Here is a 25,718-nt window from a genome sequence, read left to right as displayed (position 1 = left end):
CCACAGGACTACCCTTAAAATTGAAACACTAAGAGACCCCTGGAACACCCTGTTGCTTATTGTTTTTTTCCTGTATTATATTAGGAACTTGGTTATGCTCCTGAGGTCAGATATCATTGGCTTTTTAGATTTACATATCCATCAATTTAATTTGCCTGTCTGTCTAATCTATATATTAGTTCTATGTTCAAGTTATCATGTGACAAAACTTCCTGCGTTGACAAAAGTCTCTAGGTGTGCTAAATAGTGAATTTAAGGCAGTCACAATGGTCAAGGAAGTCATTTGAAAAATTTACCAGCCGGGCGGTGGTGGCGCACGCCTTTAATCCCAGCGCTTGGGAGGCAGAGGCAGGCGGATCTCTGTGAGTTCGAGACCAGCCTGGTCTATAAGAGCTAGTTCCAGGACAGGCTCCAAAACCACAGAGAAACCCTGTCTCGAAAAACCAAAAAAAAAAAAAAAGGAAAAGAAAAGAAAAATTTACCAGCAAATGGTGATGTTAGAACTGGACTTTGAATATATTGACAAGCGATTTGTCTCTGTAGGCAGCATCTCAAACACAGAGAACAACACAGGCAAAAGCAAGGGATGTCAAAGGTCTTGCATGTCATATCCCCCTTTAGGAGTCTAGGGTTTGATATATGAATAGTAGAAAGAGAGGCAGAGGGAATTGGGGTAGGAAGGTCCCAGTAAAGAAGCTAAGCTTCTTTTTGGAGGTGGCAATCATTTCTTAAAATGTTAGGGACACACACACACACACACACACACACACACACACACACACACACCTGCACCTAGCACTTGCAAAATCCTTAATGACCTGGAAATAAAAGGACAAATGGAAGCCTGGGGCCAGTTTCCATTCTCCTTTGACCCAACTCTGTTTCTTTCACAAAGGACTTGTGCAAATATGTGTGGAGACCTCAGGCCTCAAATTCAAGCTCTCTCTGCTCCTCTTCTCAGCTAATCTTTGCTTACAAGAAGGGAAAACTAAGGCCTCACAGGACCTGCAATGAGTTTGGAGCTATGGAGACAGAAAATCTTAGGGTTTCAGTGACGTGAAGCATGTTCAGAAGGGAGATCAGGGGACAGGTGGGCACAGTGCCCTCACTGCTGAGCCCTTGTTCTAGGAAGAAGTCATTCTGACAGGGTCCAATATGGGAGTCAGAACAAGGTCCGTGGCTGCACTGCGGAGGTGTTGGGATGCGAGCCACTTCTATTGTCCCCGAGAGAATAACTTCCGGAGGCTCACATGAGCCAGCAGCTCTGTGCCCTGTCTGCTGTCTTCTTGGCCTGTAGGCCGTTGCTGAAGAAGGTCACGTGAACAGGACCTTATCTGGAAGCAGAGACCAGAGGCTGTAGGCTCGGATGTATTTACACGGGGGATATAAATTCAACAAACCAATCTCTACTGCACACACAAGACTTTCTCAGCAATTTCAACTTGTTTGCACCAACCCAAATGTAAACCCAGGACTTTGACCACGGAAGGCAATTACTGGAGCAGCATCTCAGTTTGGCAGGTGAAGCTATTTGGGAGGTGGGGTCATCACACTGAAAGCACGAGTGTTCCCATCATACATCCTGAAAACTAGTTTTTCACTAGGATTTCAGGATCTCCTCTTGGTTGAAAACAAAGCAAAAAAAGAAATGCATGCCTTGGAGATCCTGCCGATGTGCTGGCGTGAATAGAGGAGGAGGGTGGAAACAAGCGATTGGAACTCAGTTTCCTAGAACAAACCACCATCTGGTCATCTCCTAGGAAGTCCGCTCGACAGATCCCAGAGATGCTAGACAAACAGAAAATAGTCGTTGGCAATCTGGGAGACAAATGTATAAACAAGCAGTTCCCGGGCAGTGTGACAAGTGCTAATTATGACGGACAGCGGTGCATGGAGCTAGGGCTGTGTGCCGCCATGAAGCCGCAGGGACATAGGCCACAGGGTTGGTTCCTAAGGGCAGATGCTGAAGCTACACCTAGCCCAGAGCTCCTGCTCCATAGCCAACGCCTCTGCTTTCTAGAATGTGAATGACCACGGTCACAAGACACTTTCAACTGCATTTAGCTTACCCAGTGCGCCACTAGAGCTCCAACTTATTGCCTTTGAACTGAGATTTCCCGGAATCTCTCAATTTCCATAGGCAGGGGGAACCTCCAAAATCATCTCCCAAAGTCTCTTTCGTCAATGGATATGTTCTGAGTCCCCTTTTCCTGGTGATGCTGTGGAGAATCCTTTTTGGCCAAAGTGTGCATGCTTGTCTCAGTTCTGTCTGGAGTCTAGTCATAGTAAATATTTTTGTGACATCTGAAGAGGAGTCACATAGAAAGCGGTCATATTTGTGGGTCCTCCCAACATTCTACATTTACTTACTTCCCTACCTGTTCTAATTTATCCACCCCCCAAGACCTTGGTGTGTATCTTCCCATGAAGGCTTTAGTAGGGATGTAAGCAAAGCCCTGGGAATGCAGCTCCTATTCTTAAAACACTCCTGTACATGTGGGTAGCAATGACTGGACTTAGTGGGCTATAAACAATAACAAAACAATGTGAAGTCTGGAAGGGGTTGTGTTGGGGGAACATGGGGCAAGTTGGAGGGAAAAATGGAAATAGATGTGGTATATTAATGTATACATGTATGAAATGCTCAAGAATAAAGACAAACTTTTAAAGGCTTCTTAGGGCATTTCTCCAAGAGAGGCAGTTCTGTGTAAGAGGAATCCCCACTGTTAGGGAAAGGCAATTTTCTCTCTTTACAGTTCATTTTATGCTCATTAGCAGCCCTCTGAGATTAGTGCAGTAATTTCCATGTTATAGATGAGGAGATGGAGGCACAAAGATGGAGTGCCCTTGGCCAAGGTCACTTAGCTATTGTGTGCCAGACTCTGGCTTCCAGCTATGCTCCAGCTCAATCATGTGTTCTCCGGAGAACCAGGGTCTACCCCTGTGCCCCAAAATTCCTAAACCAGAGGGAAGCTCTCTGCTGTGTGACAGGCTTGCCACTCCCCTTGAACCCCATGAATAAAGGGAAGGAAGGTGTTTACACGTACATCTGTACAGTTGGGGTGTGGAAAACCAGGGTGGGAGTTGAGGACAGGCCCGTGTACAGCTTAGCATTGAGTCCCAGCATTGACCCCGCTGGTGGCAGGTCCCAGCCTCTTAAGGACAAAGCAATTTTTGTGTTACAATTTTTGTTTATCCCTAGCTTTCCTGTAGGTCTCTTCCAAATTCCCAAAGGCTGTGGCCTGCCTCATGTTTATGCTCCTATTCTGACCTCTCTCCAGTGGGGCCACGTAGAGAAAAATCAAAGGATTGGGACTTTCTCAGACTGTAAATCTCAGCCCTGTCTCTCACTGTGTGTCCTGAGGACATGAGTCTCATGTGTCAGCACTTTGGTTTTTGCTCGAGTAGGTCTTTTGATGCCTCCTCACGAGTTGTAAGTTTGATCAAGCCCAGCACGTACCCCTTCCATGGCTGTGGTGGTCTGGCCCACTTTTTACCTCCCTTGTACACTAGACATGGAGTCAGGCAGATTCAAATTCAAAGCCTCATCTGTTACTTTGTCCAAGTTCTGTTACCTCTCCAGGCTTTGATTTGTTTATTTGTCAAGTGAGTTGGCAATCCCTTCCTTCTAGCGTCATGATTCAGAAAATAGAACAAACAGTTTGTGAATGCTGTTCCATTGATGATATTTTATCTGTACTTTTAGACTATTCTGAACATCTCAAAAATTGTCTTTGACACGGAATATTGTACTATTTAAGATGTGTAACAAAACTATGTCCTTATCCTTAACTGAGTCTTAAATATCTGTGCTCTCACTTCCTAATGAGGACTAGAGGGCCCCATGAGGTAACAGTCCTCCTGGGGTTCAGTGTCGGTTTTGAGGAAGGTCCCTGAGAAGGAGCGTTTGAGAGGTGTTACTGCGGGGTGTATACCGGCAGAGTTCTGGAATGTATACAGATAGAACACTTCTTGCTGGACGAAAGCTGGAGGGGTTGCTGACGCTTCCCAGGCAGGACGTTCCCTCTATCACTCTTCCCACGTATCTGTAGTCACTGCACCCTGGACCACAGAGAGACACCCAGCCAAGCAATCATAGCCGTGCCTGCTCACAGCCCCTAACTGTGAGTCCCACATCTTTCATCTTTCATTCCACATAGGTTCAGCATTCTGGGCCCTGAGCATCTCGTCCTCGGTCCCTTTCACCAAGTCACTCATTTGCTTTTGGGACTCTGACTCTCTTTTGCACAAAGGACCCTGTAGCATGGATAACCAGGCTGAAGAATGAGGTGTGAATTCCTCAGCCCAGGAGAGGCCAGAGCTACTGATTTAAGTAGTATGCACATCTATGGGATGGACTACCCTCCTCTCTGACACACTTGTGAAGTGTGTGCCTTGACAAAGCTCTGTTATAAGCTACACTTCTCCCATAGGCGTGAATTAGGGAACTAAGTTGGTATCAAGAGTCCCCACCATAGCCTTTCTTGTGGTGCAGAGGCAGCTGCACTCCAAAGGTTCTGGGAACTCGAGGACTGGAGTGGTGACCATATCCTAGTCTGTTGCCCTACATAATGGTGCTACCCACAACTGGCATTTATGAGTCATTCAGGTTCTGTATGGCATATGAAAGATGATTATTATTCTTATTACTCTTCCTATTACTATAAAAATAAAGCTTCAGCTAGTCTATATGGTGTGCTTATTAATTCCAGGTGCAACTCTAATGGCTGAGTATTTTATCTGGCTCCACCCTCTCCTGCAGTGGGGCTAGCTTCTATTATCACTAATTTACAAATGAAGTAAAAAGTAGACTCAAAGACATGGCACAAATCAGTTTTGTGCAAAAATCATCTCTTTATCTCTTGCAAGGTATAAATATATCAGTGCATGGATTATGAACTATGACATGGTCATTGTTATTTATGGGATCTGGGACAAAGATCAATGTGTAAAGGGAGATCAGGTACTGAGGACTAGTAGAATAGTGTTCATGGGGGTCATGGGGGGGACAGGAAGAAGAGTGAAGTGTGGCAGGATGCTAGCAAATGATCCGTCCCTATCTAAGTGAGAGCGGGAAAGTGAATTCAAAGGCCAAGTTCTTGCGGCATTGTGATCTTATAGATGGATTGGAGGTCTGTGGTGTAACCAAAGTTCCAAATTGTGCACCTGGATGGGAGGAAAAAGGGGGACCCTCAGCTCTATGGAGAGAGGCCTTAGCTGACTTAAACACAGAACTCCACTGGTCATCTAAATCAGCGAATGGCAGAAGTGGGTGCACTTGGGAGCACCTGAGAGTTGTCACCCGACAGTTGTCAGTGGGACTCAGATGAAGCCCTAATTTTATATTTTTGTGACTGGCACACTTCATTGTGAAGGAAATAGAAAAATTTTCACCCTATTTATTTTGTTTTGTCTTAGATCTGTGTCCACCCACTTCCTGTAGTCTCCAAAACTCACGTATCTTGTGTGTCTTTTCCAGATCCCGTGCACGGCCCTCAGAACGTGGAGATTGTGGACATTCGGGCCAGGCAGCTGACCCTGCAGTGGGAGCCCTTTGGCTACGCAGTGACCCGCTGCCACAGCTACAACCTTACGGTGCAGTACCAGTACGTGTTCAACCAGCAGCAGTATGAGGCCGAGGAGGTGATCCAGACCTCTTCCCACTACACGCTGCGGGGTCTGCGGCCCTTCATGACCATCAGACTGCGCCTACTGCTCTCCAACCCTGAGGGCCGGATGGAGAGTGAGGAGCTGGTGGTACAGACCGAGGAGGATGGTGAGTGAGGGATAGTGAGCCAGTTTATGGGAACAGCGAAGGTGAAGTGTGCTCAGGGGTCATACCAGTAAGTGGTGTGGTGCGTGCATGCATGTGTGCATGTGTGCGTGTGCGTACGTGCGTGCGTGTGTGTGTGTGTGTGTGTGTGTGTGTGTGTGTGTGTGTGTATACATGCGTGAGCATTCATGTGGAGGCTACAGCTCAGTGGTGCAAGTGTCTTCTCTATTTTTTTCATCTGACTTTTTGAGACATGGTCTCTCTTTGGGGATTGATGCTCGTAGATAAACAGGCTAATCATCAAGCCTCAAAGACCTTCCTACCTCAGCATTCACACCACTAGGAATGCAGTCTTACTCTGCCATACACATTTTTTATTTGGATGCTGGGAATCTGAACTCAGGTCCTCGGTTTTACACAGGAAGCAATTTACTGATGGATCGAACTCCTTAACCTTGTCCTCCATCTTCCATCTTCCCACTGTTCTCAAGCTCTCCCCAGAAGCAGACTGTGTGTAGTATGATTCCAGAGTGGCTATGTTGCCGGGAGCAGTGTCAGCTCTGCCATAAGTATGTGCTTGTGGTAACCCCGTGTCTCCCCCATATCCCCCTCAAGTTCTATCGCTCTTCCTACCCAAGATTTAACTCTTCAGATGCCTCCTGGAAAGGGTAGTTATTTTATTGTTTAAGCATGTTGAGACTGAAAACCAAACAACTTGATTCTGCACAAATTTAAAAAAAACCAGAATAGCTTAAGGCTTAACGTGAACATTGAATGCGCACAAAGATGATTATCCACCTGGATGTCCCGCAGGCATTTCAAATACCATGTACTGCAGAATGAGCTCATGTTCTCTTCCAGGCTGACTTATCTTCTCGTGTTCCTTGTTTCAATGAGCTACATCTGGGAGAGAGAGAGAGAGAGAGAGAGAGAGAGAGAGAGAGAGAGAGAGAGAGAGAGAGAGAAGAAAATCAACCTAGAAATTTCTTCCCACCCCTCCACACCTCCCACCCACCCATCCCTCCTCCTCCCCTCACCCCTGCCCCATCACACTCCCCATCCACTCCATCCCTTCTATCCCATCCCACCTTGCCTTCCCACCTCACCACCTTATCCCACTCCACCCTTCCCCTCCCCCGCCCTGCCCATCTCCCCTCACCTCACCATCCCTCCCCCACCCTACAAGGTTCTATGGAGTCTGCTTCTTGCACTACTTCTTGGAATGTGTCTCCTACCTTGATGATACTAGATTGGGGAGCCTTTTAAAATAGAGAATAGAACTATCTTCCTCTCTGTCATGGCAATGCTTGTCCTTCTGTTTAGACTGACATCTCCCTTCATGTCTGCAGGATCAGTTCCTCTACTACTATTCCAAAACTTTACTTAAATTTTACTTTCTCCTTAAGTTATCTTTGCCTCAAGTTTCTTGGTTGTTTCATCCCAGGATCGCAGTACAGTCTGCATGGAACTCAAAACATCTTCTGTATGACAGAATTTGTGATTTCTAAGACATATCTAAGAAACACTTCACTCTGTTTATTTTGGTTTTCCCCTTAGCCTGGCTAATACTGGCCCTATTAAATTCTCTAGAATCGGATTCAATGTAGATTTGTGTACAAGCGATTAAAGAGAGTTTGGGTAGGGATGACAAGTAGGGCAGTAAAGTGGAGGAAGCCCTGTTATAACTTCCGGCAGGTCCGAAGAGAGCTCTCCAGGGTTTGTTATGTATGGCAGATGTTCCACACCAGGGGAGGCAGCTGCAGCTTGTCTTAGATCTGGTTCCATTTTTTATTCAAACACACAGAGCCCCTATCTCCAACAGAGAGAACAACACTCTTTGAGAAGGCAGACTCTCCAGTCCAGTATGCCTGGGGCACCCTCTTTAATCTCTTAGTACATTGGTTTTCTCAATTATAAAATGAACTTGATATTAATACTACCTTGTAAGCCGGGTGGTGGTGGTGCACACCTTTAATCCCAGCACTCGGGAGGCAGAGGCAGGCAGATCTCTGGGAGTTCGAGGCCAGCCTCTGAACTACAAGAGCTAGTTCTGGACAGGCACTAAAGCTACAGAGAAACCCTGTCTCAAAAAAAAATACTACCTTGTAATTTATTATGATATTAGAGGGGATGGAAGATTAAAAAAAATGGCCCAAGACCCAATTCCAGGCTCTCAATAAGCATTGCTACCTATTACATTTGCAGTAAGTCACAGGGAAAAAAAAAACCAGAAAGCCTCTGGTACAAAACACCTCAGTCAGCCAGATGTGGGATTTGTCTCCATGCTCTTACCAACCATTGCCCAGTTGTGGAAAGTCTACTGAGGGTCTTGAAGGACTGGCAGTAACCTGGGTCCTGATGGGAGAAGCAGGGTTGTGAGCAGAGAGTGGTCAGTGATTGCTATTCTGAGGCTATCGTCTACTGCTGGCAGGGAGGAGCCTTTGTGGACAAATCATCATGAGAGAGCCAAGGAGCGCCTCAGAGGGAAGCATTCTCTGGGTTCCGTAGGCCCCTTTGAGCTGCACTATGAGAATGACCTCCATCTGCAATAGCAAGTCCCAAGTCCTACCTTTAAACTCTGTCTTGTCCTCTCTCGTTCTCATTTTTACCACCAGGAGAAAAATAAACACACCACAAAGCCTTTATCAAAACAATGTGGGAACAGCAGTGCTTTGAAATTAAATTTATAGTAAACATCATTAATAAAACATCAATTCCTGCTTCGGGAGATGTGTGGACATTATCATATTAAAGACACCAGCACATAAGACACCCTTCCTTGGTCTGTTGCTCTTCTGAGGCCATGGCTCATAATCTCCTGGAAGGTTCCAGCAGAGTGTAGAGACTCTTTGGCAGTTTGTATTTGTTTTTGTTTGTTAATGTGTTGTCTCAGGCTACTCTTAAACTCTTGGCTGAAGCCATCCTCCAGCCTCAGCCTCTTGAGTAGCTAGGACTAAGGCATGCATCAAGATTGCTGTGGACAGTCCCTGAAGGCTAGGGCCAGATTGCCTTCTCCATAAAGGGTAAAAGCATTGGCTCCTTTTCCTGGAAACTCATTCACAGTGAGAAGACACAGAGGTGGGAGCCCTTGAGTGGATGCTTGCCTGAACCTCCCCTCCAGGAGCCTGAGCGGCCTCCTAGACTGGGCTCGCTGACTCTGGTTGCTCTCACCTGCCCTCAAAAGTTTTGAGGTGGAAGAGTTCAAGATCAGTCATTTTAGCACCCCAGTACCTTTGAGGGCCCACAGAATAATTGCCAGAGAGCAGCTCCTGGTCCCTGAGACACTGGGCTTTATTAGGAAAACAACTGTTGATTTTTTTAAAAAAAATTGAGTCGACTTTTACTTTGCTGTGTTCTACAAATATCTCAGCTCTTCATGGTCATCATCCGTCTTTATCCAACCTACAGCTAAGTGTACGGAAATGTAACAGAGACAGTCCTAGAAGGTGCAAACCATATGACATGGAGTCAGAGAGGTATGAGAATGGGTGGGGTAGATCTGAGAGGAGTTGGGAGTTGGGGGGTTATGGATGAGAATGATCAAAATATGGTGGATGAATGTAAAAATTCTAAAAAAGTTAATAAAAATATTATATAATAAACTATGGTATTTAACCTATTAGTTCTTCAGTGTGCATAGCTCAAAGTAAAGATATTCTCATATAAATCCACAATATTATGCAACGTCTAAGAAAGTTGACATTACCTTAAAATGACACAAGCCAGGCCATCAAGAAAGTCTAGTGCAGTGGTTCTCAACCTGTGAGCCACAACCCCTTTGGTCCTTATGATATGTCCTTGTTAGTCCCCCACTTTTCTGGCACACCGCAATGCCCCAAACTGTCTGTAATGTTCCTCCTCCAGAGGTCATCACTTATCTAAAGATTTCTGCTGCTTCTTCAGGGAGTAGTCTTTGGGCTCGATGACAGTTTGGTACATTCAGTGGAGCAGCAATGTCACTAACTGATCCGTGAAGACAGAGCTGGGGACTATAATTCACCTGTTTTAAATCATGAGCCAATCCTGACTGAAACACATACTTCCCAATACTTCTGCACACATATTCCAACAGTGAGAACCCCGGTTTTTTTGCATCCATCTGTCTGTCCATTTGCACAATCCCAAAATGTACCAACCCACCAGCAATTAGTGGGCCTACTAACAGAACATTTTCATTTCTCTGAGCTACGCTTTGCACTGCTTAGAATGTGCCGTCAAAATACTGTGTTCAAACATTCTGAGTTTCTATCTACATGAACTTAGTTTTAATTTGGTAGCCAATTAAGGTCCTTTTAATTTTAAGGTTTTCCTTCCTCTATGCTTTGAAAAATAAATGTTACTACTTCCAACATGCAAATCAGTTGCTTCTTGAAAATGTCAGAACTCTATGTTATAAAGGATTCCTTCTGAGAAATAACTGACACGATTCTTTTGTATTCTTCTATTCCAAACCTGATAGACCAACATTTTAAATATAAAACACTGCATTTTGCTATCCATTTTCAATTTAGTATTGCATGTATATGTATATTTTAGACCCGACTGCTTGGTATTGGATAACCAATTAGGAGGTTCATTCCTAGGGAAGGCTGATTCTCTCTCTCAGCAGCCAATGGCTGCAGCTTCTGAGATATATACAAGACACTATCTCACATCAGGTGTTCTGATCCTCTGGCTCTTACAATCTCTCTGCTTCCTCTTCCATGCATTCCCTGAGCCTTAGACACAGGGATTGTTTTGTGGATATCAGTTGGAACTGGGTACCCCATGATCAATTGTTATCTGCTTTTGGACCAACTGTGTCCCCATCAGCCACAAACATAAAACTTCTTTATGAAGAAAAAGAGTTACATTGACGTTTAACTGTTTAATTATTCTTTCATTTCCATTTTATATAGTATATTTAACAAAAAGCAAATAATATTTGTCCTCTTCCCTTCCTTCTACCTTCTCGTTATCTTCTTCCTCCTTCCTCTTCTCTGCCACTTTTATCCTTCCCAATCGCCCCCCACAATTCCATTGAGCCCAGAGCCTTCCATACGCCTGCACCACTGCGGCAACTCAAGGTTCCCTTGCACTTCTATTTAATACTAAACCTAAGGAATAGTGTATACTTCATCTGTATTATGTTCACCTTTTCTATCTTAGAAAACATTCCATGTAAACAATGGCCTGTTCCCTTAACACCTTCTTGGTGCTATGGCTCTGTGGAGCGATTGCCTGAGTGTCCAGTGGCAGCTGTTTCAGTTATGTTCTATGACCTACTTTTTTTCATCTAGGTCATCTTGTGCCCCCCACCCCCCCATTTCAAGCATCGTATTTGCTGGTTGATTGGTTGCTTGCTATAAAGAGGTGCACTGTAGTCATACTGCAGCCAATAGCCTTGTTGTGTAAGTTGTTGGGTGTTTGTGGAGATGTATTTTCAGGTAAATCCTTCACGGTAGGCTTGCTGAAGTCAAAGGGTAAATGCACAATCAATTAAGTTCTCCTTCAGAGAAAGCCTATCATTTTTCATTTTCCCAGGCACTGTGCACGGATTTAATCTTCACACCAAGTATGAAAGAACAAGCAGGATTTCCCCCTGTTGTATAATAAGGGAATGTAATTTTAACAATACATAAAAATGTAATTGATTATAATAAGCAACAGTATAAAATATATTAACATAATTGATATTTGATATGTTTAACCACATCTAATAGGTATATTATCCCAAGGTGGCAAAACAAGCTTAAACTCAAGTGCTTTCGTGTAAGGAAAAGTAGCAGTGCTCAGTGCCTTAATTGTGTGTGCAGTTCTTATGAGCCTACTCAGTGGGTTTCTTAGGTTACTGTGAGCCGGAAGGAGAGCACACGTTGCCAGGGATAGGTATAGCTACACGGACAAGAGGGGGCATGTAAGAGGTAAAGTAATATTAAATAACAACAAAGCAGATGTAACGCAGTGAAGACGGGGAGAGTACGGATAGAAAACTATGTACCTTAGGAGGTCCTTCCAGCCTCATTTCACTTCAGCTTCTTGCACCGTGGTGATTGTAAAGGTGACCTTGCAGTGTTCTGAGTGACAGGGAGAAACACAGTTATGTTTGTCATAAGCCTGCAGTGAGTTAGGCTTTCCACTCATACTCTTGTCCTTGGAGTCTACGGTCAACCACCATGGTGCTGGGGCTGTTGCCATTGTTGGGCAGGTAAGGAATTCATACATTTCCAAGTCTTACCCGAGTGGCCTCCACTGACCATGTGATATGAAAGCCCAGAGTTGGCTGAAGCCCCTTTAACTCTCTTCCTGACTTTCTCTGTCTCTGTAGCATACTTTACATTAGTCCTTTAGCTTTTGACCTGTCCCTCTAAAGGGGTGGAAGCTTGGTCAAAGCAGAGATTTCATTTTGTTTCAGTGGATGGATAACTCTGATGGATGTTTTAGTGGATGGGTACCTCTGATGGATGTTTTCCGATAAGAAGGATGTTGGTCTGCACTGTGTGCTCATAAACCATTGGCTGAGTAATGAGTTAATGAATGAGTATCTGACATCAAAGCCCATGCCCCTTTCATGACAGCATGCTGTTCGTGAATGGGCACTATTTCATAAGCTGGGTACTTGCATGTGTCCTTTAAGTGCAACTAAAGCTCACTTGCTCTGGCTTGCTAAAGCTGACTGTTGGTAGTTCCTCTTGCCTCCAAGTTTGGTAATGCATTTACTGCTTAGAGTCAACTATGGTTGGAAAATTCACACCATGTAAATTAGAAAACAAGTTATTCTTTTCCCCCCAGAGAGCTTGTGAAAAAAATATTCAGTAACATACTACTGTTTTCTTCAATAAAAGATGTAGTTGATGTCTTGAGCTATGAAGATTCATCTGGAAGAAATAATTTCCCTCCAGTGAATCTATAAAACATGAGTAGAATGAAATGTTTCTCCAATTTTTTCTCCGTAAGACTCCCTCACACACACTGGTGTCTGCTGAAGTCTTCACTAATCAGTTTGATTTTTAAGTTAACTCTGGGTCTCTTTCTGAGAAGTGGTTAATCGGCCAAGCTGCCAGTGAGAACCCTGAAATGGAGGGGGGGGGGAAGGAGGAAAGGAGGAGAAGTCCCAGTTTCCTAGTCCATGGCTCTGAGCTCTTCCATGTACAGCTTTTATGCTTTCCATTACTGTCCCCCAAGTTCTCCGTGGTGAACCCATCTTACAGCTGTGCAGATTGAGAAAATAAAGAAAGAAGAGAAGAGGATAGGGCACAGGGAAAACAAGATGGAAAGGGGACAGAAAATGAGGGAAAGCAGACAAGAGATGGAGAAACTTCCTTTGACAACAATCTGTTCTCTTGTCTATTGAAATAAAAATCCCCCTTAAATTACCACCTGACTTTAAAGCAGAAGAAAACATCTGGTTTAATTACAGTGAATTTACATGAACCTACTGACAAGAAGCACAGTTAAAATTAGAAATTTTACTGTGCTTTTTTTTAAGAGAATGAAATTATAAAGTAATTAACCTTTGTTGTAGAACTCTGTCAAGAGGATGGAAAGTTCCATGCTGTGACAGAAGGAGAAATGAAAGTGTGGACAAGGAAAATGTGGGTTCATTAAAGAATTATACAGAATTAGAAAAAGGAATTGAAGGTAGGCACAGGATTAGAAGATATGACAAAAAGAAATCTCCCAACACAGCAGAGTCTTTTGAGAGAGAGAGAGAGAGAGAGAGAGAGAGAGAGAGAGAGAGAGAGAGAGAGAGAGAAAGAGGGGGGGGGGAGAGACCCAGTTTCATCAAATGAAAGTCACTGTACTGCTTTGTAAAGGACGTCCTGACCTACAGAAGCAGGGATGGAGCGGGAGGAAAGAGCCCTGGCCTGAGGCTGACTCATCTTGACCGTGGCTGTGACACCTGGCAGATGCAATCACCTTTCCACCACCAAAGTACAAACCCACAAGGTGATGGGATGGGAGAAAGGAGCGCATGCTCGGGAGTCGAAGGATGTGAGCCGATTCCAGCTCTCTTTGTCACCTTGTTAGGACACCTTGCTTATGACATGCATATTCTAAGCATATCTGTCCCCCCACATGTAAGATGGGGCCATAGTGACAGCAGGCCTCAGTCAGTGTAGAGATGCATATTTGGTCAAGGAGAGTAATAACTGAATGTTTATCCCTAATCAAGACGTCTTTATCATCATCATGATCCCACTCAGGCTCTCCATCCTCAACAAGGCTCAGGGAACATCAAGGAAGAGTCAGAAAGGATGTGAGAGCCAAAGGATGGGAAGGAATGCTGTGGCATGCTGACTTCTGGACATGACATAGCTACCGCACTCATAAACTCACAGAAGCTGTGGTCCTCAGCCCAAGATCAGGACAGCTAACGTTTTGACATTAATGGGGGAGATGGCAATCTCCAGCCCAGGCCTCTTACTAAAGTGCTATTAGCAGTTGATAGCCGACGTGGGAAGTAAGACCACTCTCCTGTAAAGGTGTGGTGCCTGCTAGCTTTCCCACGGCTCTCCATCCATATGGTGATCAGACAGAGTGGAAGAGGGAGAGGAGGGAGGGGAGAAGGGGGCAGCAGAAGTGGCAGCATACTCGAAGCTGTGAGAATCTTGTGTTAGGGGAAGTGGAAGGAGCTGGATGGGGAAAGTGGGGGTGTGATCTTATTTCATTGTATACATGTACAAAATTCTTACGAATAAAGAAAATATATGTTACAAAGCTACACTCCACAGATGTCTGCACATAAAGCCCTCAGCTGTGCTAAGTGGTGCGGAGCCAGAAACAGAGAGAGAATATAACTCTTGATTGGAAAAAAGCCAGGCCAAGGGTTTATGCATATTTTCTCCTCGCCGTGGCAAAGGAGGACTTTTAAACAGCTTCGAATCTTTATTTAATCCAGATTACAAACACTCAGCTTGACTGTGACCTTTCTTCTCTCACTCCTTCAAGTTCTATAGGTACAAAACTTCAGTCCCCCTGGAATGGACCTTTCTCCCCTCGGCCTTACCTCCTTTTCCCTCCCAGGTTACTTGCCAATCATTCCAGGCCCCATCTGCTTTCTCAACCTCTCAGCCTGGCTCTCATGTTCATGTACGTGGAACACTGTTTCATGGAATCCCTCACCTATCCGAGGCCCTCTTTTTGTAGCTGACCACACAGCACCCTTCCATTTGTTGTAGTTGAAATCAGGGACACTGATAGAGTTTGTCCTAAAAAATGTCCAAAAGCATCGTTCTTTTCCTAATGAATTCATTATTTCTATCTCTTACAGAATAATTATCTGCATCCTCAAATCTCTGTCACCTCCCTACTGCTATCACACTTAGCTGATGACCTTGTCTGCAATACTAAGGAGACTGAAGACATTTGATACTTCTTGACCCACGTGGTGCCCACATACTCAATCTTTCCTCCTGTTTCTAGGGATAAAACATTTGTTTTCTAAGTGAAAACCAATTTCTCTACTTAATGTGCCAAATCCTACTTCCCTTTCCCTAAGGGAGGTCATTACTCTAGTGCTAGTCTACTGTCTACCCTACAGCTACATCCTTCTCTGTAAATGATTATTGCACATTCCATGGAAGCTTTATTTTCATCATCTTTAAAAAGACAAAAGCAAGATTGTCCAGTCTTCCCTTCTCTTCCAGATGCTTTTCCACATGACCAGTTTCCCCTTCTGAATTTCATGAATACACTTAGCCAAAGTAGCTCAAATCCAGATCACTTCTCTGTAGTAAGAAAGAGCGGCCGGGCTGCGTTCTGCCACCCGGCTAGCTTTACCCCAAAATAATTACACGGAAACTGTATTCTTCTAAACACTGCCTGGCCCATTAGTTCCAGCCTCTTATTGGCTAGCTCTTACATATTTATCTAACCAATTTCTAATAATCTGTGTAGCCCATGAGCTGGCTTACCAGGGAAGATCTTAACCTGCGTCTGTCTGGAGTGAGAGAATCATGGCGACTCCTTGATTCAGCTTCTTTCTCCCAGCATTCTGTTCTGTTTTCTCTGCCTACCTAAGGGTTGGCCTATCAAATCGGCCTAGGCAGTTTCTTTATTAATAAGAAATCACTCCCACATCACTTCTCCAATACAGTTTTTTTTTAGATCATCTGTTGACTTAGTTTGTCTGTTATTGTCATAAGATGCCGTGACAAAGCTTAAGAGGCAAGCAGTTTGTTTTGGTTTTAATTTGGCAGAAGAGTTCATCATGGCAGCAGGAGCTGAGGCCTGTGGTTCCTTTCCATCCACAATCAAAAGCAGAGTACAATAAATGCATCTGCTCTACTCATTTGCTCATCTCTATAAAGTCCAGGATCTTGAACCAAGGAATGGCGTCACCCACTGTAGGCAGCTCTTCCTGCCTCAATTAACCTAGTCAAGATGCTCATCCCAGGCACATTCAGAGATCCATCTTCTAGGTGACTCTAGATCATACCAGATGCTCATCCACAGGTACATTTAGAGGTCCATCTTCTAGTGGCTCTAGATCATATCAAGATGCTAGTCCCAGGCATATTCAGAGACCCATCTTCTAGTGGCTTTAGATCATACCAGATGCTCATCCACAGGTACATTCAGAGGTCCATCTTCTAGTGGCTCTAGATCATATCAAGATGCTCATCCACAGGCTCATCCAGAGATCCATTTTTTAGAGAACTCTAGATCATATCAAGGCGACAGTTGGGATTAACCATCACTCCTGTGATCTTAATGAATTCAACCATCATTATTCCAAGAGTCTAATCTTATTTAGCCAGCCATCACTATTGGTCATGGTTGGCTGCCACATCCTCCTTAAACTCCATTTTCCACATAGTTTTCAGGTCATCACACATTTCTAGACATCCCTCTCCCTCAGGGACTCCCTTTCTCTCCTGTATTTCTTTTAAACATCTTAGCTTTATTGACTTATATTTTTGAGTTTCTTTCCAGTCATTTTGGAATCAAAGGTTGGATAGACTTGGGAAAGCAGATTTGTAGACCGCATAGATCTCTTTGGCAGTTATTTTATTCTTTTATTCTGCTGTTGCAGCAGGAAAGTATCCAGCAACAATATCTACATGATTGGGTATGACGATTTTCCAATAAAATTGTATTTATCAAAGCAAGCAGCCGGTTGGATTTGTATCAAGGGCCACAGATTGCTGACTATGGATCCATTTATTTACCTAATTATTTCTGATCCCTTGGCTTTAAAATCCACACACAAGCTAATAATTTTTCTAATGGATGTCTCCAGGCCAGACCTCTCTGCAGCCCTCCCGAATGATTTACTTACCCGCAAGCTCAACCCTCTCACTTGGATCGCTCTGGTCCTTGGAATGAAACATCCCGAATAGAAGGAGGTAGTCATCACTCAACCAATGTCAATCTCCTTCTCCCCACTGTCTTCTCTATCTTAATTAGTAGCACTGTGTTTTATTAGTGGCTCCTCACTTTATGAGACCCTGGGATGCACAGCTCTGGGAAACCCCTTCATGTTAGGTTCTCTGTAATTGGTTTTCCATGCTCACTCTCTACATCTTACTCATCAGCATAATCTCTTAGTTCTGCCATCAACATAGTAGCTCGGAGACATTGAACAACCTATCCTATTGCTGCCTCCTTGGTTTCAGCTGCTCTGATCACCAGTGTGGATGATGTGAGCAATTAGTCTTTCAGCCTCAATCCTGGGCTCTCCACACTCTTCTCTACAATGCATCCAGAATGTTTTTGGGGGGTTGTTTGTTTTTTGTTTTTGTTTTTTCAAGATAGGGTTTCTCTGTGTGGCTTTGAGGCTGTCCTTGAAGTCACTCTGTAGACCAAGCTGACCTTGAACTCACAGAGATCTACCAGCCTCTGCCTCCAGAGCTCCCAAGTACTGGGATTAAAGGCATGTGCTACCACTGCCCTGCCAGACCTTTTTTTTTAACCATGAAAAAAATCACCTCAGCCTCTTGCTCTAATCCCTTCTGGTTTTTCTCATGCTATTGAGATAAAACCCCCATGACATACAATGTTCAAAGTCACTAGGAGCCCCAGTTCTGTTTTTTCTGACTTTATCTCCTACATCTGTTTATTTTATAAATCCAATCATTGACTTCAATTTTACCAAGCATGCCCCTGCCTCAGGGCCTTTGCCTTGTTACCCCTTCTGACTAGAATGGCCTTCTACCAGATAAACATGGCCATCTTCCTTGGCTCCCATCACGTCTTCATTCCTATTTAGAATTTAAGAGCTCTTCATAGTCAATTTCATTTAAATGTGGCAGCCTCTTATATAACACTTGTCTCTCTTCCCTGCTTCATGTATCCCTTTAGCATTTATCAACTGGAACTCTGCATTTATACTTTACCTTTTATTATGTATATTTTCCCAAATAGAGTGCACTCCACAGAGACAGGATTATTCTCTCTGCTTTGTTTACGATTACAATGCAAGTACTTAGAACAGTTTCAACTAGATAATACGCACACATAAATATATTATCAAATCAATGAATCTTGAACCCTAAGAGACAAAATAAAGTTTACAATTATTTATTGAAGAAGTCCGAAGACCATTGTTAGAGCTGTTTAGCATCCCTGGTAAGCCATGAGAAGATACAGCTTCTGTGGTAGGCAATATGGTATCATTCCAGAAAAGGAGCTTGAGGCAAAGACACATTGGAAATAAGAACAGTCTACAGAATTCAAAGTGTGATACCCAATCCTTATTAAAGCAGCTCTTGGGGAAATACAGTGGACTCCTAGGGAGGGACAAGAACACAGGGCACTTAGTTTGTGCCTTGCTCAGTATATTATGGTATTGAAATATTAAATGCTCATGACAAACTATGAGAAAGATGCCAGTTTCATACCCTCCTTAAAGCAAAAATAATTCCACTTAAAGATGTTAAGTAACTTGCCCCAGGTTACACAGCAAACAAGTACAAACAAAACAAAACCCTGGCAAAATGGGTACAGTAGTAGCTTATAGTCCAAGTGATGGGAATGTAAGTTTTGATTTAAAATGGTGGTCTTTTCTTGAGATACCTTTGAAGGCGTAAGTCACAAACAATGCCACAGCAATTTGGGATTATGATTAATAGGGTGATATTTATTTAAAGGGGAAAAAACTTACAGATCACTGTCCCAGGCAACGGCCCTCTACGCAACGCAACCAGGAGTCTAGTCGCCGGCGGAGCAGGAAGTGAAGAGAGAGAGGAGAGGGAAGTGGCCGCTTTTTTAAAGGGAGAGAGACCACGCCCCAAGGGGCTGGTATCTCAGCGGCGATAGGCTGGAGGAGTGGGAGGACCTCCCGCAACATACCTTCCCAAAGAATGGAAAGTATTCTGAGTGCCATAAGAGAATGTAACACAGCTATAGCAGGAGGAGCTAATACAGAGCTGCATGGAAAGCTAACCCCTAAGAGTCAGGGCTAAAGGTAGGGTTGAACTACCAAGAGCTCAACTCCAGATGTCAGGCCCCAGTGCACAGAATGAAGGCTCTTACTCAAAGCTGATGTCCAGTGTACATGTAAGGAAAGTAACTTGTTCACATTTCCTGTTGCTAGGATGAGAAGCTCGGACAGCAACAACTTCAGGAGGAAGTGTTTATCTTGACTTTACAGTTTCAAGAGCAGAGCACAGAAATCAAGGCGTGGCTGGGGGTGGTGTGAGGGCTTGAAACCACTGTTACATCGTTTCTGCAGCCAAAAAGATGGATACTTGTGCTCTGCTTGCTTTCTCTTTCTTCTGCATCTTACCAAATTGAGCACTGAGACTAAACATCTCAACATGGAAAGGACATTAATACATCATTAGAAGGAGACAGTCCAACTAAAGGAAGTACAATGTTCTGGACACTACAGGCTGGCCCTCCTTAAACACCTAGAAGGTCTCTCTGTAAAAAACCCTTGTAACTGGAAGGCCACTTGTTTGTCCTGGCCACCCAGAACTGAAATAATCACACAGAAACTGTATTAATCAAATCACTGCTTGGCCCATTAGCTCTAACTTCTTATTGGCTAACTCTTACATATTAATTTAACCTATCTTTATCAATCTGTGTATCATCATGAGGTCACAGCCTACCAGCAGAGTTTCAGCACATCTATCTCCAGCAGCAGATCCATGGTGTCTCTCTGACTCTGCTTTCTTCCTCCCAGAATTCTGTTCCATCTTCCTCGCCTACCTAAGTTCTCCCCTATCAGGCCAAGGCAGTTTCTTTATTCATTAACCAATGCAAGCAACACATAGAAAGAAGGACCACCTACACTAAACCCTCCTCATACCTGTTTATTTCTCTAAATGCTCTGAGTACACATCCTCACAAGACAAACAGAATCCTTGTCTGGTCAAATAAAGCATGCACGTGTTCTATTCTTTCCTTTCCCTTTGAGGTAGAGAAACAGAACTGGGCCTCAGTCATTAACAGAATGTCTCACAAAGCCAGACCATTTATAATATTCCCACCTCTGAAAATGCCTTTTATGAGTTTCATAAAGACAGGTTTCTGGTCAGATAAAAAGGACTCCATTTTTATTAAAGAGGAAAGGATCTGATATTGTAAAACTAGGATCCTCCGGGAATTAGAGATAAAAAGACCTTTTTGTTGTTGGTTTTATAAAGAAAATGCTAATATCTAGTCTTAAGAATAGCCAAGTAAACACTGATATGGAATATGTCCCTAAAATGGAAATTAACATTGTAAAGCTATGATTTCCCCCACAATGATTGTAAGAGTTCAAAACTATTTGCTAGATGTGTAGTTAAGGAATAAAATCTATAAATAAAAGCAAGGTCATTGAATGAAGTTCACTAGAACTAAATTAATGAGATGTTTATTTGTTTTATCCACTTGTACAGAGTTAATTTCACACACATGCATACACACACAAAAGAGTTTTAAAAGATTCCAAATATAATTTTATATTAACATTGAAATATTTTCTGACATGGAAAAATTCTTAGACATATATTTAAAACCTAGTAAAGAGAAATTTTTTAATGTAGTTCTACAATATATTCAGAAATAGAACCAATGGCATAGACTTTTTCAATGAAGAAATAGTTTAATGGTTGGAAAGTTTGACTTGGATTTACACATGTGGTCGAATCATCATTGTGGGAATTTGTATTCTCCCTGTACTCACAACCATTCATAGAGGGGAAATACCAGCACCTCCTGCCCCAATTCATGATGGGACCATAATCTTGACTTCCAAGGCAGACAAGTTCACAATGAGAGAAGGAAATTAAGTGTAGATGTCCCAATCAAAAGAGAGCTGAACAACCCAGTAAAACATATATGAGTCAAAAATATATTTAAAGAAAAAGTGGCTTAAACTTTGCAACATTGTTAAACTTTGCAATATCCATTTATATAATTCACTGCATTAACATCCTAAGAGAGGGGAGGAAATGTATCATTACTACAGTGGATTCCGTTAAAGCCCAGCAGGATTTCAAAATAAAATTTCCTTGAATATGATAAGTGAAATAGACCTTTTAACCTGCTAAATGATAACTACAAGTGACCTACAAACACCACATGCACGGATAAAAGAATAGCATCATTATCTTTGAAATTGGAAAAGCACATATGTCTATCATTATTCCCATTAAATACTGTATTGTTGACCCTAAAAGACAAAAATAAAATGAGCTAAAATATTGGGGAAAAAAAGACTGTCATTAGCTACAGATGCTGTGATTATTTACATAGATAACCCAAAGGAGTCTGAATACAAATATTAGAATTAAAACTGGTATATTTCCCAAGACATCCACGTTGAGGAACATATTCCATTTCTATTTGCCTAACAGGGATGTGATATTTTTGAAAGATACTATTTATAATTGCAATAAAAATGTAGACAAAGGACATTCAAGAAGCCCCCCCCCCCCAAATAGGTACATTATACTTGTGATGGGAAAATATGACATCATACAAATTGACTAATATAAGAGGCAAATTATCTTCAAGCAATTACAACAAAAAAAACCAAACATTTTTAATGTGTGTACGGATTCAAAAGTATTTATGCTAAGAAAAGATGGCTACTTAAGACAGACTTGAAGAAGTTCAATACTCAGCTTGTGAGAAAAGTATCCAGTGCTTTTAACCACTGAGCCATCTCCATCTTTGGAGATTCATTAAGAGAAAGCAATGTGCATGCAGGGTTGGTCTATCAGAATGGCTAAACAAAACAGAACTTCCGGACCCATACCTGCATGGGAACGTGATCGAAGTTAAAAGCAGCATGGCACATCAGTTCTGTAATTTATTTTGGTAAATGATGCTAGACTGCAGGTGTGCACTAAAGAAAGATCATTTTATCAAAGGCATCGCTTCCAAATTTTTAGAAGCATTTAAAAAATACTGTTGGACCTTGAAAGAGAGAACGCATTTCTTCAACATGACTATTTTGTTTGGGTTTCTCAGAAGCTAAATCTACAAGGATTTCAGTGGAAAGCTATTTAGGTGGCCACATTGGACACGGAGAGGGAGCTGCAGGGGAGGAAAGAATGAATCAGGGCAACATATATTAGCCAGCAATTCCATCAAATGCTGGATTTTAGAACAGAGCTCAAACACAGCCACTGACTCATTCACTCTTTCTCCTAGAAAGATGAGTACAAATGCATGCAATGAGTATTTTTAAAAGCAAAACTTTTATTTTCAGTGGTTTTTAGGTGTCATTTTTAGTTTGCAGTTTTGTTTTCCTGGTGATTCACGCTTAGAGTCGTTGATGACAGCATTAGTCTACCATGAATTGGAAAATGTCTTATTGTCTTCTGATGGGGGAGTGTCATATGTCAATCTGTTGATTTCATTGGCTAAGCAATAAAGGAACTGCCTTGGCCCATCTCATTGGTTAGAAGATAGGTGGGAGGAGTAGACAGAACAGAACGCTGGGAGGAAGAGGAAGTGAGCTCAGACTCCACAGCGCTCCTCTCGGGAGCAGACGTCCGCCATGCTCCCGGCTCCTGGGCAGACACACGCGATGAAGCTCTGAAGCTCCAACCCAGGATGGACTTAGGCTAGAATCTTCCCGGTAAGACCGGTGCTACACAGATGATAAGAAATGGGCTAGTCCAGGTGCAAGAGTTAGCCTAGAAGAGGCTAGATAGAGATGGGTCAAGCAGTGTTTAAAAGAATACAGTGTCCGTGTAATTATTTCGGGGCATAAGCTAGCCGGGCAGGGCAGGCGGCTGGGGTGTTTGGGGACGCAGCCCCGCCGCTGCTCCATATTACTACAAATGACGCCCAGACGTGTGGCTAACTGAGTCCACAAAAACCTTGAGAAGGCTTAAAAATAAGGGAGAGAGAGTTTAACACAGATTTTTGCTGTTTGTTGGTGGCGTGCTGTAGAGAGATTTCCTGATTCGGCAACAGCAGCAGAAAAAAAAGCTGCGTTATCTTAAAGCGCTGCTTCCTGGGGCTGTGCCGCCAGTGCAAACTCTGGCTTTATGTTTGTGTTCCCGCTTGGGATCAGAAGGAGAGTGCTCTGAGACCGTGACGATGACTCAGAGCTCCCCGCCTGCTCCTGGGCAGAAGGCAGAATCAGGCTTAGGCAGGCGGAAGAGCATGGCGGATTCCTGCTGCCATACAGAGACGTGTTTTTAGACTGCGCAGTGCTCTGCCTGTCAGATTTGGATGTTACTTGGATGAAAAGAATTTCTGTGCTGCACGCTCAGTCTCAGAATTAAAGTGCTGAGTGCCGCTCCTACCTGGCGGCCCCAGAGCTAGCACAAAATGGTATGTCCTCCATTTTGAAATTTTCCTGACTCAGCTTCAGCTGCAAATCCCTAGAGCTCATTAAGAGGTCCTGCCACGAAACACTTAAACGGTGTTGATGAAAAGCTGAATGCATGCTTTTCGGTTTTCAGCCGTAGCAGGAAAAAAGCTGCACTGTTTAAAAATGCCGGCTTTCTGGGCCATCCTGCCAGGGCAAACTCTGACTGTTTGAGGCAGGAGGGCCGGCTACAGAGAGAGGACTTGAGTGTTGTCTGTTGTAGCTTGCTGGCTGGCAGGGACCTTGAAATGCTATAAACATGGCTACAGCCAGTACCTCAGCCAAGAGGCTGAAAAGCTAAGGAATGGACTGGATCTAGCTGGCAAAGCCACGCCTTTAGTCCTACTGATATTGCTCAGTAATTTAAAGGCTCTTGTGGTCAGAAAAAGAGAGATATACAGTAAAGAGAGCGTCAAAGACAAAGCAAAATTTTAAATGATTTACTGTGTGTTAAAAATATATGCAAGCTGAAAGTTGAAGTTCTTAAAGCAAAAAAAAAAAAGGAAGCGAGTTGTTGTGTGTCTTAGTACACACCTTTAATCCCAACACTTGGGAGGCAGAGGGAGATAAACCTCTGTGACTTCAAGGTGTGGTAGCACACGCCTTTAATCCCAGTGCCTAGAAGGCAGAGACGAACAGATCTCTGTGAGTTCAAGGTGTAGTTGCAAACACCTCTAATCCCAATGCCTGGGAGGCAGAGACAGGCGGATCTCTGAGAGTTCAAAGACAGCCTGGTCAAAGATGTACGCTCAAAAAGCAAAAAGTTAACCTAGAAATGTCACAGCTTAGATTCTTAAGTGCCTAGTGATTTAAAGGCACAAATCAAAAGTGCTCCTGGATAGTAAAAAATTGCAGATGCACAATAGGACAGATTCAGACCACTAAATGAGTCACACTGTTGGATGAATGTACGTAGGCTTGAGAGAGAGAAGAAAAGGAATATAGAGAATAAAGTTAATGGTTAAAAAAAAAAGGTAAAGTCTTTAAAGAGACAGAATAAAGTAAAGTGATAGAGTAAAAATAAGCCGCGTAAAGATGAAAAATTCACAGAGAGTCTGGATTCTTTGTATTATTGTGTTTTCTTTAAAATTTTTGACTGTGAAGGAGCTAAGTACAGAGAGACATTTCATTACATGGGCTGCCAAGCTAAACCAGAATGGATATAAGGGTATTACGATTTCAGAATTTGGGTCTAAGGATATGATGCTTTGGAGAGAGTCTTCTTTTGTTTTCACAGAGGATGAGACTCTATGGATTTCTTCTATTCCGATTTGGTATGATGGACCACGTCCTCCTGAAGGGTTGCTGTGAACATCTTCAGAAAATTGCCTTGCTCAACTGCCAACTGAGATAAACCTGGCACACAGGTTACACCCTAAAATCATTAACGACGCCCCCATTCAGCAGGAAGCAGTTTGGAGAGAAAAAACTGCGCCCATATTCCCAAATATAGTTTATAAATGTTCTTTTACATTTAAAGGGGGATATGATATAGACATGAATAATTTGCATTAGTATAGATTTTGCTTTATTGATAGAGATTTACGGTCAATTTTGTTATATGTATAAATGTTTCTGATGTAACTTTTACTTGATAACTGTTTTGTTATATGTAATTTTGCTAGGTTGAAGTTAAAGCCTTTCTTTTTTGTTTAAACAGAAAAAGGGGAAGTGATGGGGGAGTGTCATATGTCAATCTGTTGATTTCATTGGCTAAGCAATAAAGGAACTGCCTTGGCCCATCTCATTGGTTAGAAGATAGGTGGGAGGAGTAGACAGAACAGAACGCTGGGAGGAAGAGGAAGTGAGCTCAGACTCCACAGCGCTCCTCTCGGGAGCAGACGTCCGCCATGCTCCCGGCTCCTGGGCAGACACACGCGATGAAGCTCTGAAGCTCCAACCCAGGATGGACTTAGGCTAGAATCTTCCCGGTAAGACCGGTGCTACACAGATGATAAGAAATGGGCTAGTCCAGGTGCAAGAGTTAGCCTAGAAGAGGCTAGATAGAGATGGGTCAAGCAGTGTTTAAAAGAATACAGTGTCCGTGTAATTATTTCGGGGCATAAGCTAGCCAGGCAGGGCAGGCGGCTGGGGTGTTTGGGGACGCAGCCCCGCCGCTGCTCCATATTACTACAGTCTTCTTCACTGCCATCATCACTACCAACCCCACCCCTCACCACGCAGCCACCAACACTTCAA

At 43.2% G+C, this 25,718-nt stretch overlaps 1 protein-coding gene across 13 annotated transcripts in view; it reads left to right on the top strand.

Moving 5' to 3' along the window:
- Positions 1-25,718, top strand: part of Ptprt (protein tyrosine phosphatase receptor type T) — a 1,058,455-nt gene that overhangs the window by 662,277 nt on the left and 370,460 nt on the right. For all 13 annotated transcript variants that reach the window (XM_075962946.1, XM_075962941.1, XM_075962945.1 and 10 more), the window contains exon 8: positions 5,480-5,776. In XM_075962946.1, coding sequence (XP_075819061.1) covers positions 5,480-5,776 — 297 coding nt within the window. The remainder of the gene's footprint in view (positions 1-5,479; positions 5,777-25,718) is intronic.

Source organism: Microtus pennsylvanicus, chromosome 2 (genome assembly GCF_037038515.1).
Source record: "Microtus pennsylvanicus isolate mMicPen1 chromosome 2, mMicPen1.hap1, whole genome shotgun sequence".
Taxonomy (NCBI): Eukaryota; Metazoa; Chordata; class Mammalia; order Rodentia; family Cricetidae; genus Microtus; species Microtus pennsylvanicus.
This window is presented reverse-complemented; position numbering and strand designations above follow the sequence as displayed.